This window comes from Rhincodon typus, chromosome 20 (genome assembly GCF_021869965.1).
Source record: "Rhincodon typus isolate 14 chromosome 20, sRhiTyp1.1, whole genome shotgun sequence".
Classification (NCBI taxonomy): Eukaryota; Metazoa; Chordata; class Chondrichthyes; order Orectolobiformes; family Rhincodontidae; genus Rhincodon; species Rhincodon typus.
In genome coordinates, this window is record NC_063351.1 from 9,930,750 (window position 1) to 9,944,661 (window position 13,912).

Below are 13,912 nucleotides of genomic sequence, written 5' to 3' on the forward strand. Positions count from 1 at the left end.
ACAGCTTTGAAATGGTGCCCTTACAAGATAAACTGAGCTGAAACTAATCCCGATGAGCATTGATTATTAAACCATTATCATTAATATGACATCTGTGTTCCTATTCCCCCATGCCCCTGACATTCAGCGGGCAACTTATTTACTAAGACATTAACCCTCCCAAACATGATCAGGTAGATAGTGGATAGACCTGAGTGCCTGAATGACCTGCTTCTATTTCTGCCTGTTTTGGTAGTTTTTGTGTACTGATGTATATTCTTCCCGAAACATCTCCAGCTCTCGTTCTTCTTTTGAAACAGTCAAAATTACAACAAAATATTAAAATCACCTCTGTAACATGTCCTTTTTCAACCAAGTTTATTGTCATAATAACTCTTTCTGGTGCCCAATGCCCTATTTTATTTAATTGCACTTTAATGAAACAGCTTGGGATGTTTTGCTCCCTTAAAATGGCTGTCTCACTCTAAGTTCTTGTTATTGGGAGGTTGAAATTTTTATTGCCTAAGTGTTTCCATCTTTGGCACATTAAAGTCATTGCCCCTGTGATGTTGTGATAAGGCACTTACTGCGTACGAGGCTGTGCCAGGAGATAGTGTCGCAAACATTTGCTTATTACGTAGCAGATGCTATTCTGTTAACATCAAAGAGGCAGTGAAAAGGTTAGCACTGTATTAATTCCTTCATTGATATTCAGTTCAAGTCTGCTTTCATGGAATGCTTTTAAAAAAAATCCCTTTAAATGAACAATTAAAATCATACATCTCTGAATACATGTATCTTTCCCGATAATGGTTTGAGATTGGTGCATTTGTTTCCAAAGCAAGCACTCTTCAACTTATCTTTTGATTGAAAGTGGCTATCTTCTTGGACACAGTTCTCAGAAACCACAAAGACAACGATGGTGTCAATAGACGTGTGGCACTGTGGCTTATCCAGTGAAAGCTAGGCATCTTTTCCCATCAGCATTAAAGTGTAGCTCACAACCCTCATCATCAACTACCACTATCATCTGGAAAGATAGACTTTCCCTCATGGCTAACCTCAGTTATGGATTTGTTGTCAAAGTTACATCAACAAAATATAGACAATTGTTGTTAATAATGCACTACTTACTCCAACTGGAGCTATAGACAATAACAGCCTCTTCCCTGGAACCCTCCATAACTCAAGCACACTCATAGGCAGGAATTTTATCAGTGCAAAGCATGCTAGGCTACAGGCCAAGACCTGGAAAATGCAATCAAGAATAGTTAGGTGGTTAGTTTTGACCAATGTGGATGCAATGGGCTAAAAGGGCCTTCTTTCTGTGCTGTAGAACTCTATGACCCTGACAGTAGATATGAAAGCCAGGGGCAACTTTACCTCAGCTGCCTGTAGAACCCAGCCACGTTTTATGGCCATCCAGCTCCTAATTGGTTTCCTTTAATGGATGAATGCCCATCCCAGCAGTGGCAAAGCAATTGGAGAACGAGCAGCTCAGCTGTCTCAGCAGCACCACCAGGAGCAGTGGCCATTTATAGAACTGCACCCGAAGAGAGGAAGATTCTGGGAGTGTCAATCCTCAGTGGGCCACAGAGTGATAAATTGTGCCACTCCACCCTAGAACATGCAAATAGACAGCCAGAGCTCACTAGGTTGCCTCCCACATGGTGGCTACAAATGCTTGTGGCTGCTGAAAAAGGCAGTTAATTGACAAGTCCAGCTAAATAAACATTAACCACCCCTCCCACCTAATTGACACCCCACTGCTCCCTGTCCACTCCCAGCCCATCACCAGATGGCTGGAAAAGTCCAGTCCATACAACTCAGATCTCCCTCAAAAAAGAATGAGAATATTGATCTAAGTAGGATAATAGGTCAGCACAACATCATGGGCAGAAGGGCCTGTACTGTGCTGTACTGTTCTATGTTCTACAAAAACATTTAGAAAGAGGTCACAGACCATCCTACTTTTGAAATCAGAAAATAATGATCTAATTCTGCAAGTAAGCCATGGTACTAAGAGAGGACCTTTTATGTCCACTGGTCCAGAGCTTAACATTAATTTATTTCAATCCCAAGAAACTCCCTATTCCCAATGCAATGTAATCTTACCCATTAGTAATAATGCACCAATGTTGTCTCCACAGTAATATCTAAAAAGCTATTTAGCAACTTCATGAAAAATGCATTTTTTTTCACAAAATAAGAATAAATACTACTAAAAGAATAATATCATGCCTCGAGTAGAAAAATAATCAAAACTGGTCACATGTTTAGAAAACAGCATGTCAGTGATATTTGAGTAAATAATGTAAAATAACATATGTTTAAAACAACAGCACGAGAAAAGTCAAGAGGAATCAGAAATTGAACTTCTGAAAGACTTGAAATTCAAAGGATCAGTTTCCATTGGCTGCATTCTCCCTGCCACCTGATGTGTCCCTTATCCTATCTTAATGAGAGGATTTCTTGCAAAGATTAATCCTTACTAATTTGGCAGCAACACGAATTAAATGCACCAGGATGCAACGGATGACTGTGGTAATCTCCCAGTTCCAGAACACAATTACTTCAGTGACAGCAGGAGATAAATCAGCACTAATTTGGTCAAACAGCCTGGTTCCATAGTAGGTCACTGTCCATAACATTATTTTTGGAAATCAGTGTATAATTATTAAAAATGTTTGCATCTCATCACAGAAGATATATTAGTAAAGAGCATTTTCTGCCATAATATGATCTTCAACAGGATCTTTTGGCTGCTAATAACTATGGTAAACAGGTTCTGTTGTCCACAATACTCTATTTGTATCTTAGGCTTACGTTTAGTCTGACAAACAACCATTCGTCAGGAAGGCAAATGACCTCCCTATAAATAAAGAGATTTGTTACTCCTGGCTCTTGGGTCCTTCTTGGTCTTGTGATGAGGTGTATTTTGTCCTTTTTTGTATGAAGAAATGTTGAGACAGATATAATGAGCAGTCTGCTCAAAGCCAAAACCGGAAACAGCTTTTGAGGTCTTGTTTCTTTTAAAGTTGGAGTAATAGAAGCAATCTGAATGGATGGGGTCAAGCTCCCACAGAACCAGGATTTTTAGTTTTAACATTTTGCAGTTGCTGGGATCTTGAAGCTGGATGTGGAAGCTCTTATTCCTCTCTTTGTTACAGCTGAAAGCTGGGGTTCTCTTCCTGCTGCTGGAATTACATGTCAGTCTATCTATTTTACTGAATTTGCCTTTGCCAAGGGTGTGTTTATGGGACGTTACTATGTTGGAGCAATTAATTAGTAGTGGTTGTTAAGTATTTCAATAGAGTTACAGTTAAGCTAATTCCTTTATTTTTATCTGTTTTGCTTAAAGACGAATAGTTTGATCGATCTAATTGCATGTGGAACACTTTATACATACCTTTAAAATAAGAAAAAGTTAGGGTCTAGGCTATCTTCTTAATATATTTTGAGGGATTTTGGTCAGGTCCATAACAGCCTACATCCTGAAATATTTATAAATCAGAGAGTCTGTATGGTTTGCTGATTGTTTCATCAATAAGATTTTTTGTACACTTATATTTATTGGAGATGTGCAATGTTGTTTCCAGAAATAGTCTGCTCTGCACTTTGCAGCTTAAGTAATCTAAAATTCCAAGCAGATACATTTGTCTCTCTGTATCTATCTATAATTTAAAGAATTGTAACTAAAACATTGTAAAATGTTCCATGCTGTTTCACAGGAGCGTAATGAGACAACAATTGCTCAGAGTCAAGGCTTTAGATATTGGGATGTCTGATCAAAAGCTTAGTCAAAGAGAATAATTTCAAGGACCATCTTTAAGGAGGAGAAGGTGGGCGTGGCAAAGAAGAGAGAAAGAGAGATGGAAATGCAAAGCAGGTTCAGAAAGAGGTTCCAAAGATTAGGGTTTGACAGTTGGAGTGAAGTAAGTAAGGAGTGCAGAAAAGGCTAGAGTTTTCAGAATGAAGAATTCTCTGAAGTTTTCAGGGCTTGGAAGGCTTTACAGCAACACATTTGTACACATTTCTTGCCCCAGCCTGGGGTGTCATACTCCTGTATTACGTGCTATCAGAGGATAATTGTGTGATAACTTCTCACAGCCAAATCTTTGTCAGTGGCTTGGAGCTTGCATTCATGGTCCAGCCTCGTGTCACTTTAGGTGCCTAATTCATTCTGACTTGCCATGTTCTCTTACCTGCTGATAATCCAGCCCATGTTCATTGAAATATCCTCCTGATATTGTTCCTCCTCCAGCCTACCTTGTTATTGAGCCATCAGGCCTATTCTCAACTAAAAGATTTTATATACTGTGTTTATCAACATACTGTCAAATACGGTGTTAATACAATAGAAACCAGTCTGAGGAATAGTTCTTGAAGATCAGCAACATATTGTAGAAGTATACTGAAGTTAGGTCTAATGTCTGCCAGATTCTCCCCTGCTGATGCCCTGTCAATGTTACAGCTCTAACAGCATCCTCATCCACATATCTCCTATTACCAGAAAATTCCCAACATCCCAGTACTTCAAAATGTGGTGCACAGTCCAGTCTTGGATGAGTCTGGAATACAACACTGTAACCCTCATGTTCTCCAGTTTCAGGCTTCCCTTTCGATACATCCAATACTCTACTCCACTCCGGTTCCAGGGGTCAGAATTTCAAAGGGTCATTCTGTTAGGACCTGGTGTGGACAGGAATTCAAAATCACAGTCTGGATGGTTGTGCTGGGATTCTTGACAGTTCTGAAATTTCAAAAAGCCAGTTGCATGGCTAGAGGTGTAGGGAAGGGGTTATAGATATGTGGTTACCACCATTTAATAACCCCTTAAGTTACTGTACTTAAAAAAGCTTGTTAAGGGGCATATCCTTTCTCCACTGCAATTTTGTTTATTCAGGAAAGCCCAAACAGTCTTGTGCTTATTTGTACACAAATCCAGCTCCAAAGTTCTAGTCCTAAGACCAATAGATTCTAAAAATCAGTTTCTTGGACTCCAGCATTTCCAACTCAGTTCCAGATCTCACAGACACTCTTCTGCCATGCTCCCAACTCCAGCCTTAATAATACTAGAGCAGTTCAAACAACACCAAAGACACTCATCCCCATCTAGGACAAAGTAGTCCACTTGAGCTACACCCATCTGGGACCTGAAATATTCGCTCCCCCCTCCCCACCCCCGTCACTGGTATTCAATGGCACAAAGTCTCCATCTATGAGATTCAAAGCAGCAATAACACTAGGGCTCCTTCAAAAGCACTTCCAAAACGGCAAACTTTACCATCTGGAAGGATAAAGGCAGCAGACACATGAGAGCATTGCCACCTGCAAGTTCCCTCTAAGCCATACAGTACCTTGATTCAGAAATATGGCATTGTTTTTTGACTGTCATTAATCTAAATCCTCGTTAATAACACCATGAGTGTAATGCTCATACTGCAGAGATGACTCACCATGTTCTCAAGGGCAATTAGAAATTCACAGCGAATACCTTGTCAGTAATGCTCACATCCCATGAATGAATTTTTAAAAAAAGTCACAAGAACTGTATGAATTTAAACTGGCATGTAATTTTATTGAGTGAAGCTTTTATTTTAAATGACTGCACCATAATGGAAATTAAATAGACAATATCATGCAAAAATTTAGACAACAATACTTCATTTTGTGATCAAGATTTCATTCTGTACGCTTTAGCATAATGAAAACTGCAAACTGTTCGACTGATATAATCTACAACTGTATCAAACCTGTTACTGTGAATGTTAGTCTGCAGCCAAACACTGGTTCAACCTAAAATAAATTATTATTCTCCAAGGGCCCATGAGGATATGGAAGAACTTACGGCAACGCAGTGCAGCAATGTTAAATAAAGGCAAGCTTACTGTGCATAGCCTGTAATCTATGGAGCCTGTAACTGACTGAAGCTGACAGGCTAAAAGAAGTGCAAAATGTCACTAAAATCTTTCACTTGAATGAACACAAACATTCACCTATCCAAAATCCATTAATTTAAAACAAATTTACTTTTGCCAAGATGTGAAAGTAAAACAATTGATTCAACTTAAATTTAGTCAGAAATTTCAAGGCATCTGGTCTTGTGGAATGATTAGGTCCTTCTCTCAACAATGAAATCCTGAAACAGCAGGTCTGCTTGTATGAGATAAGATGGCCTAATTAACTCTGGTAGGCGTAAATCGCTATCCATCTCATACACATCACTGGGTTCTGCCTTTTAGTCTTCTGCCTCCTATAATGCCTAAATAAATCAAAGTGTTTTAATTTCTAACAATGAGTAGGAATTGCATTGTGTGCAACCACGGTTGATATTTACTGCTGACCTATAATGATGGTATTTTTGCATTCCACCTGATAATCACCACCAGTGCTAAATTATGCTATTCATGGGAACAACATAGAAATGCATTTTTCACTTCAACAACCAAAACTAACTGGTTAACCTTTACTAATGAGCCTGGCTGAATTTGCAAAAGTCAGAACTCATCCAAAATAATTTACGAATCATGGTCCACAAACATATGATGCTTAAGCGAGAAGAGATCATTAAATGTTTTTGAAAAGTTTGTCAAACAAGGACAGAACATTTTAACAAGGATCTTTCCACATTATCTAGAAGACACAAATAGTGGATGGAAATATATCTTTATTCCCTTAATGGCTCAGTTGGTTTATCCGGTGAGTCATACACTCCACAAAAGTTTGAATGGGTGGGGGAGGCATACAGTTAGAGCCAGGTGTTCTGAGTTAGAATGAATAAAGCTCAACAACAGTCTCATCTTGATCAATGCACTTTCATGACAAAATAAAAGTTTCTGCCATATTCAATCAGGCTTCTCTGAAGGTATCCAGTGTGCACATCATGATGATGTAAATGTGAGATTGACAAAATGTGAGATCAGACCCAGAAGGTCAGTCCTTTGCTTTCTAGTTATTCCCCATGAGGGATAGTAGGCAGACAAGAAGCTTTTCCTTTTGCAATGAAAATAAATCTTTTGTGAAAGCTTTACAGTATAATCCTGTCATTAGACATTGCTCTAAACACTATTTGACTGCCACCTTTTACAAGATTGTGGGAAAATACAAGTATAATTAACAAGTACTCTCTCCCCCTCTCCCAGACAGTCAGTGAATGCAGATGTGACCTTCATGTTCCAACCCTGAAAAAGCTTGTTGGAATGTAGCTGCTCAGAAACATATTGCCTTTGTTGCGTCACTAATACTGTTCTTGTCAGTAGCTTTATGCAAATCCCTGTGGCACACCATCTTCGACATGGATGTAAATTGTTAAGCCAGACCAATGGACCATCTAAATTCTCTGCAGACCCAAGTGGCTAATCCAACCAGCATGTGGATTCACTCCAATCCCAGTCTACATTCAACACTGTGCTTTGCAATTCAAATGAATTTCTTTTAAAAAGTAATGTAGTCACCAATTGATAAAATTGAAAACAACTTTGAAGTTAAAATATATTGTTTAGAAAGTGTTGCTCAACCAAAAACTTCACTTTAAGTTCAGCAAAAGTAAATCACTTTGCTAGATATCTGAAATAATTACCGAAAATCTTGAAAACTCTCAACAAGCCAGGCAGCGGTGTAGAGATGGAAACAGAGTTAACCTTTCAGCCTGATGACATTTCATCAGTTCTGAAACATTAGCTTCTTTTCTCTTTCCATAGATGCTTCCTGGTCTGCTGAGTGCTCCCAGCACTTTTTAACAATACATTAGTTTGTGAATGTGACTATCTGAATAGGAGTTTGCAAGCCAGAAGTGAATGCACCTCAGAAATGAGCCTACTTTGTTATCATAGTATGTGTTGAGCATTTCATGAATGTAACGTGGCAAGAGGACAGTTTAAATCAAGGTGATGAGCAGTGATTAATGTATTTAAAGCCTTTGATGAAACTTGTGTTTTTGAATAACTGAGTTAGAATAACAGTTAGGAACAGAGGAGCATGGGTTGGCCGTTCAGCTCATTGAATCTGCTCTGCCGTTCATTTAAATCATGGCTGATTATCTACCTCACTGACTGTTTGGCATGCTATTTCTATATGCATATCCTTTGAAGTCATTTGTTTCCAGAAAGCCATCATTATCTTTCTGTACATGCTCATTATTGTGGTCCCTCTAAGTTACACAGCCACACAGCCACTCTGAGTTGCACACACATGTGACGATGCTGTCACTTTAAAAAGGTTATTTTATCCTGGGTCTTTTGAAGAGAGGATGTAAAGACAGGGGTAAGAAGTGTCTCCTGGAAACGGCCTAAGTCAATAGTTTAAGAGGCCTTTAGGTTTTTTTTAACAGTTGTAACAATTGAAAGGGAGTGGCCAGTTTTTTATTTAGCTGTAGCAGTCAGAAGCAGTTAGGGTCCCAGAAGTGTTGGAACTTCAGTAAATGGTTCCTAGCTGTGACTTCCTCTGAAATCTCTCTCGATGTTGAAGGGCATGTAAGAATCTGTGACTGAATTTACCTTTTTGCGAGGGCTTGTGTTTATGGAATGTTACTATATTTAGACAATTAATTAGTAACAGGTACAGTATCTATTATTCAGTTAAATTTCCCAATAGTAAGTTATTCAAAATTCCTCTTTGTTTTGTTTGTATTTCAGCTATAATGTTTAAATAAATTGTGTTTTGCTTAGTGTTGAGTAGTTTGACCAGTTGCATCACATCACTTCACATCTACCTTTAAAATAAGAAAAAGTCAGGGTCTAGGCTACCTTCTTAAATTATTTTGAGGGGGTCTGGTCTGGTCCATTACATGCATCAATCAGCAATGATTTCCAAATTTGAAGGAGGTCCGTGCAGCAAAAATAAAATTAGAGGAGCGTTGCTCCACATCCCACTAGGGCAGAGAATTTGAAAGATTTACCCTCTGAATGAAGAAATCCCTCCTCATCTCAATCTTAATTTGACTGCCTCTTATCCTTAGATTATGGTCCCTGGTTCTAGATTCACCAGCCAGAGGTAACATCCTATTTATATCCACCCTCTCTAGTCCTGTAAGAATTTTGAACAAAATCACTTTCATTCTTCAAAATAAGAGGACCATTAATTGACCATTAAGAAGAAATAAGTTCTTGGTCAACTAAAGGAATTGATAAATCATGTACAGTTATTATGACAGTCAAAGTTTTAAAGCAAATTTTTAAATCTTTAATTAAGCAAATTAAGGAATTGCAATAACTAGCTTGTTGATTTATCCATTTTTTAAACATGTAAAAATCACAATAATATTATTTTAAAACTAGAATTTACCCAAATAGGTTTGCACTCATTAAACATTTAAATATTACATCACCAAATTGTTAAGAAGTGCTAGAGAAGTGAACAGGAGTAGTGTATTACAAATATCACATTTAAAATAATTGTATATCTTGGCAGGTGAGAATAAATGGACAGTATAAAGCTACAATATGCAAATTCATCAATAAACGTGAAAGTGAACCTTTTGCGTTTGCGTCTCAAAATGGAACTGATTAAATGACTTTTGCAAAGAAGCCCAGCCTGAGGTTTGAGGCAACCCTGCGGTTAAACTGAGTTCTCCTGTGTACTTTTGTTTTGAATGATGCTGACAAAGACAATATCGGTTCTGTTTTTCTAAGCTGAATAACTTAGCAAGAGAATTCAACATGCACATTTACTTGGAATATAATTTTATGTCTTTATTTTATTGATTGATGTTCAGATATCATTGATAGACAAGATTGATGGGTATATTTTTGCTGGTTGGTTTGTGGTGCAGTAGCTCCCTCTTCTGGTTCAGTTCAGACAGAATTTAGGTTGTGCATGCATCATAGATTGAATGCAGTTGCCCCGAGCATGCTCGCTGAGAGCTGGGGCCATATTGTGACAGGAAAACCATTTGGTTCATTCCCAATGGCAGACAAACGTCATACACATTAGGTCAGCAGCATGGATGAGCCAAAGTAGGGAACGGACTGGTTAAGTTAATGAATTGAGCCACTTAAGGATCATTAACCTTGAGCCTGCTGGGATTTTGAGGTGGCTCAGGGAATTCCAAAACGCTCACGAGTTTCCTGTGCCACTTGATGGCTGCCTGGCAAACCGTTTCATGTTTGACAGCAACCTCTCCAGAGGAGGTCCATCTTCCAAAGGCACTTCTCAAGAGAACAGCCATTGGGAAGTGGTCACCATCTGAGAGCTAAACCCTCGCCCCCACTCCCACCCCCAATTTACCCTATGGGGTTGTCAACAGTGTAATGGTAATGTCACTGGACTAATAATCCTTATGTTCTGGGGAAATGGGAGCAAATCCCACCATGGCAATTGGTGAAGCCTGAATTCAATAAAAATCTGAAATAAAAACCCAATGAATGGCAACCTTGTAACCACTGCCGATTGTCAAAAAAAAATTCCACTTGATTTACTATTGTCCTCGAGGGAATAAAATCTGCCTTCTCAAGCTGGTTCACCATCCACAGCAATGTGGTTGACTTTTAATATCCATTTGGACAATTAGGGATTGACAATAAATGCTGACCTAGCCAGTAAGCGACCAAATCCCATGACCTTTTTATTTTAAAAGCCCTGCCCCTTGTATCCAAGCACCACCATACTGGGGACCTGCTCACCACTAATTGCCAATGATGTCATCGCTGTGGCACTCAGTATGTGCCACTCATCCCTCTCTATGGATGGGATCCCGAAATAATCTCTGGAGAAGGCCTCCTTGTATTAACCAGAAGCAGAGCCTAATCCTGCTGCGCAGCCTGTAACATAGAGCTGCCAAACTCTAATCAGCTGGCAGCTCCCCGGGAATGGGATTTCTGCCCCAGGATTCCAAATTCTGGGAAAGGACCGACCTTGGTCAGTTCAGTGCTTTGCAGGCACTTCACTCGACCAGTTTTCCCTATTGCAACGACACAGATTACATCATTCTCCAACTAGGACACTGCATCAAGGACCTGAAATTCCTCTTATTGCTTATATAGTTGTTGTCAAGACAGCTAAAGACAATGGCACCTTCCTTCGATAATTACTTATCTCCTTTGTGAAATTAATTGAAGCAATTTATCCTGAAATATGTTATTCAACCTACAACATCATGAACTTAGCTTTCCCAGTGTCTCGAAGCAAAGAACATTCATATCTACAGAACATCTTTTTTCAAAGGGCAAAGGCAAGGGGAAGTTTGTTTTGCTTTCAAATAAAGTTATATACAACAGTAAAGGATGTCTTATTTTTTGTAATTACAGCACTTTGGACATCTTATCTTTGTATGTTCCATTTTGCAATTTTTATGTACCAAAATCTACGAACATTTACATATGTTTAAGCCAGGAACGAGTCAATCATATTTGTAACATGTAGAATGATAATTTTATTGACCGTGCGATGTGCTCACTTTGTCTAAATATAATACAGCTAATGGTTTTCTTTCAATCATTATCATGGATGATTCATCATGATCACACTCAACAAACAAAATGTTTTAATATTTTGCCTTATCAGCGCCAAAGAATGTAGTTTACTGTCCAGCTATGCTGAATATAGCAGTTTTATTTACAGATTTATTTCTTGCAATGCCACTAATAACAAAATCCAATTCCACACAAAGTCCTTACTTTAAAAATAGTATTTTACATGTGACTATGTTTGTTTGGATCAATCGCCTGTGTCATATTTGTTCTTGGTGGGGCATCTGACTAACATGCTTAAAGTGCTAAAACCATTCTAAAGGATAGATAGAAAATAAGCTGATACTCTTTGATTGGGGAATCAAGTATGGGGATGGGGCAAGATCTTCAAATTAGAGCTTGACCATTTAATATTGAAATCAGAAAATATTTTTTCACACGACAGGCTGTAGAAGTGCCGAATTCTTTCTCACCCTGCACTGGAGCTAACAAGACTTTGTTGTATTGATAGAAAATAAGTTATAATAGGTAAATGGAACTCAGCTATGTCAGTTATTATATTGAATGGCAGAAGAGACTTCAGGACCAAACTATCTATTCCTATACTGCTCTCATGACCTTTTACTTTTAAAATCTCATAGAAGAGCCACATGATCCCTGTAGTGTGGAAAGAGGCTATTCATCCCGTTGATTCCACATGAGTCTCTGAGGAACATCCCACCCAAACCCTACCCTATCCCTGTAACCCAGCATTTTCCATGGCTAATCCACCTACCCTGCACATCCCTGGACTCTACGGGGCAGGTTAGTAAGGCCAATTCACCTAACTGCACATCTTTGGACTTTGGGAGGAAACTGGAGCACCTGGAGGAAACCCTCACAGACACAGGGAGAATGTGCAAACTATACCCAGACAGTCACCCAAGGCTGAAATCAAACCCATGTCCCTGGCACTATGAGGCAGCAATGCTAACCACTGAGCCACCGTGCCACCCCTGTTGATGTAATTATTCACATTTTGTCAGTTATTGACACATCTGCTGGCTTCTTGGTACATGGTTAAAATCCTGTATCACAACTTAATTGGGAAGAGTGCACTGATAATCATGTCCCACTGTTCCATAAGCTGTCAGAAATCATAAAAGTATTTCAGTTAGACATCTAAAATGTCCAATGTGTATGACTGACTGCTACTCAGGCCAAAAGCAATTCAAGCCAGCTTTCATCAGTACCAGGGAAAAAAAAAACTTTATTTATTGTAGTACACTTAAGTTTAACAAAAGCAGTGAAAGAAAAATTCTAATTTATGCTATTTAAATTATGCCCTTTCAAGACCCCAAATGCCCATTTTTTTTAATTCATTTGTGGGATGTGGGCGTCGCTGGCTGGCCAGCATTTCTCGCCCATCCATAGTTGCCCTTGAGAAGATGGTGGTGAGCTGTCTTTTTGAACCGCTGCAGTCCTCCTGCTGTGGGTTGACCCACCCATACATTCAAACACAATTAAGACAGGCAAAGACAAATAGTTGAATGCGTTTTATGGGTGGATAAAGAATAGAGATGGGGTGAACAAAATTCAAAGGTCTAGAACACAAGATGGAAAGTTATTTTTCTCACAATCCTTTGATTTTTGCTGTGATGATACGTCAGTGTCTTTCATCACAATAAATATTCACCTAGAATATAATCAGTTTCAACATGATTTATTTGTTGCAAACCTTGCTTCCTTGACAATAGGTCCAATTGTTCGACATTAGCTGAAGACCCAAATAAGATATCTAAAAATATTTTGAGAAACTGAAATAGCAGATGTTTTGATATTTCACCATTGCTGGGCAACATGACTGCTGCTTACTTCTGGTGGGAACACTCTAAATATTGGTTTAATTGAAAGTATGGATCAGAGGTTCTCTCGTTTCTATCAAAATTTAACAGTATATTAAAATAGATGGATCATCCCCTCTGGTACCAGCACTTTGTATTGTGAATAATGTGAGGAGTGTCTATTTTTTATCCTTCTGTACATTGGCAGGTTGAAGATCAGGACAGTGGAAACTACAGCATCTCTCAGTTCCGATTAATCATACCACCCACAAAAGATGGAAAGGATGGATTTGTAATAGAACAGTATACTGGCGCAATCAAGACAGCCATTACATTCAGAAACATGAGACGGTCTTATTATAAGTTTGAAGTTATTGCAACAGACAACTATGGGACAGAATTGAGCAGCAGTGCACGAGTTGTTGTAAGTACAAGGAATGTTTTTAAGTTATATATTACTTAACCTTTAAATAGATTAGAATCATCACAGAATCCTTACAGTATGGAACAGGCCACTTGGCCCATCAACTCCACACTGACCCACCTAAGAGCAGCCCACCCAGATCCACATCCCTACCCTATCACTGTAATCTGCATTTCCTATGGCAAATCCCCCAAGTTTGCACATCCCTGGACACTGTGGGCTATTTAGCATGGCCAATCCACCGAACCTGCACATCTTTGGACTGTGGGAGGAAACTG

At 38.9% G+C, this 13,912-nt stretch overlaps 1 protein-coding gene across 1 annotated transcript in view; it reads left to right on the plus strand.

Moving 5' to 3' along the window:
• The window catches only part of pcdh15b (protocadherin-related 15b), a 606,743-nt gene that overhangs the window by 507,563 nt on the left and 85,268 nt on the right, over positions 1–13,912 (plus strand). The window contains exon 31 of the mRNA XM_048609162.1: positions 13,419–13,634. Coding sequence (XP_048465119.1) covers positions 13,419–13,634 — 216 coding nt within the window. The remainder of the gene's footprint in view (positions 1–13,418; positions 13,635–13,912) is intronic.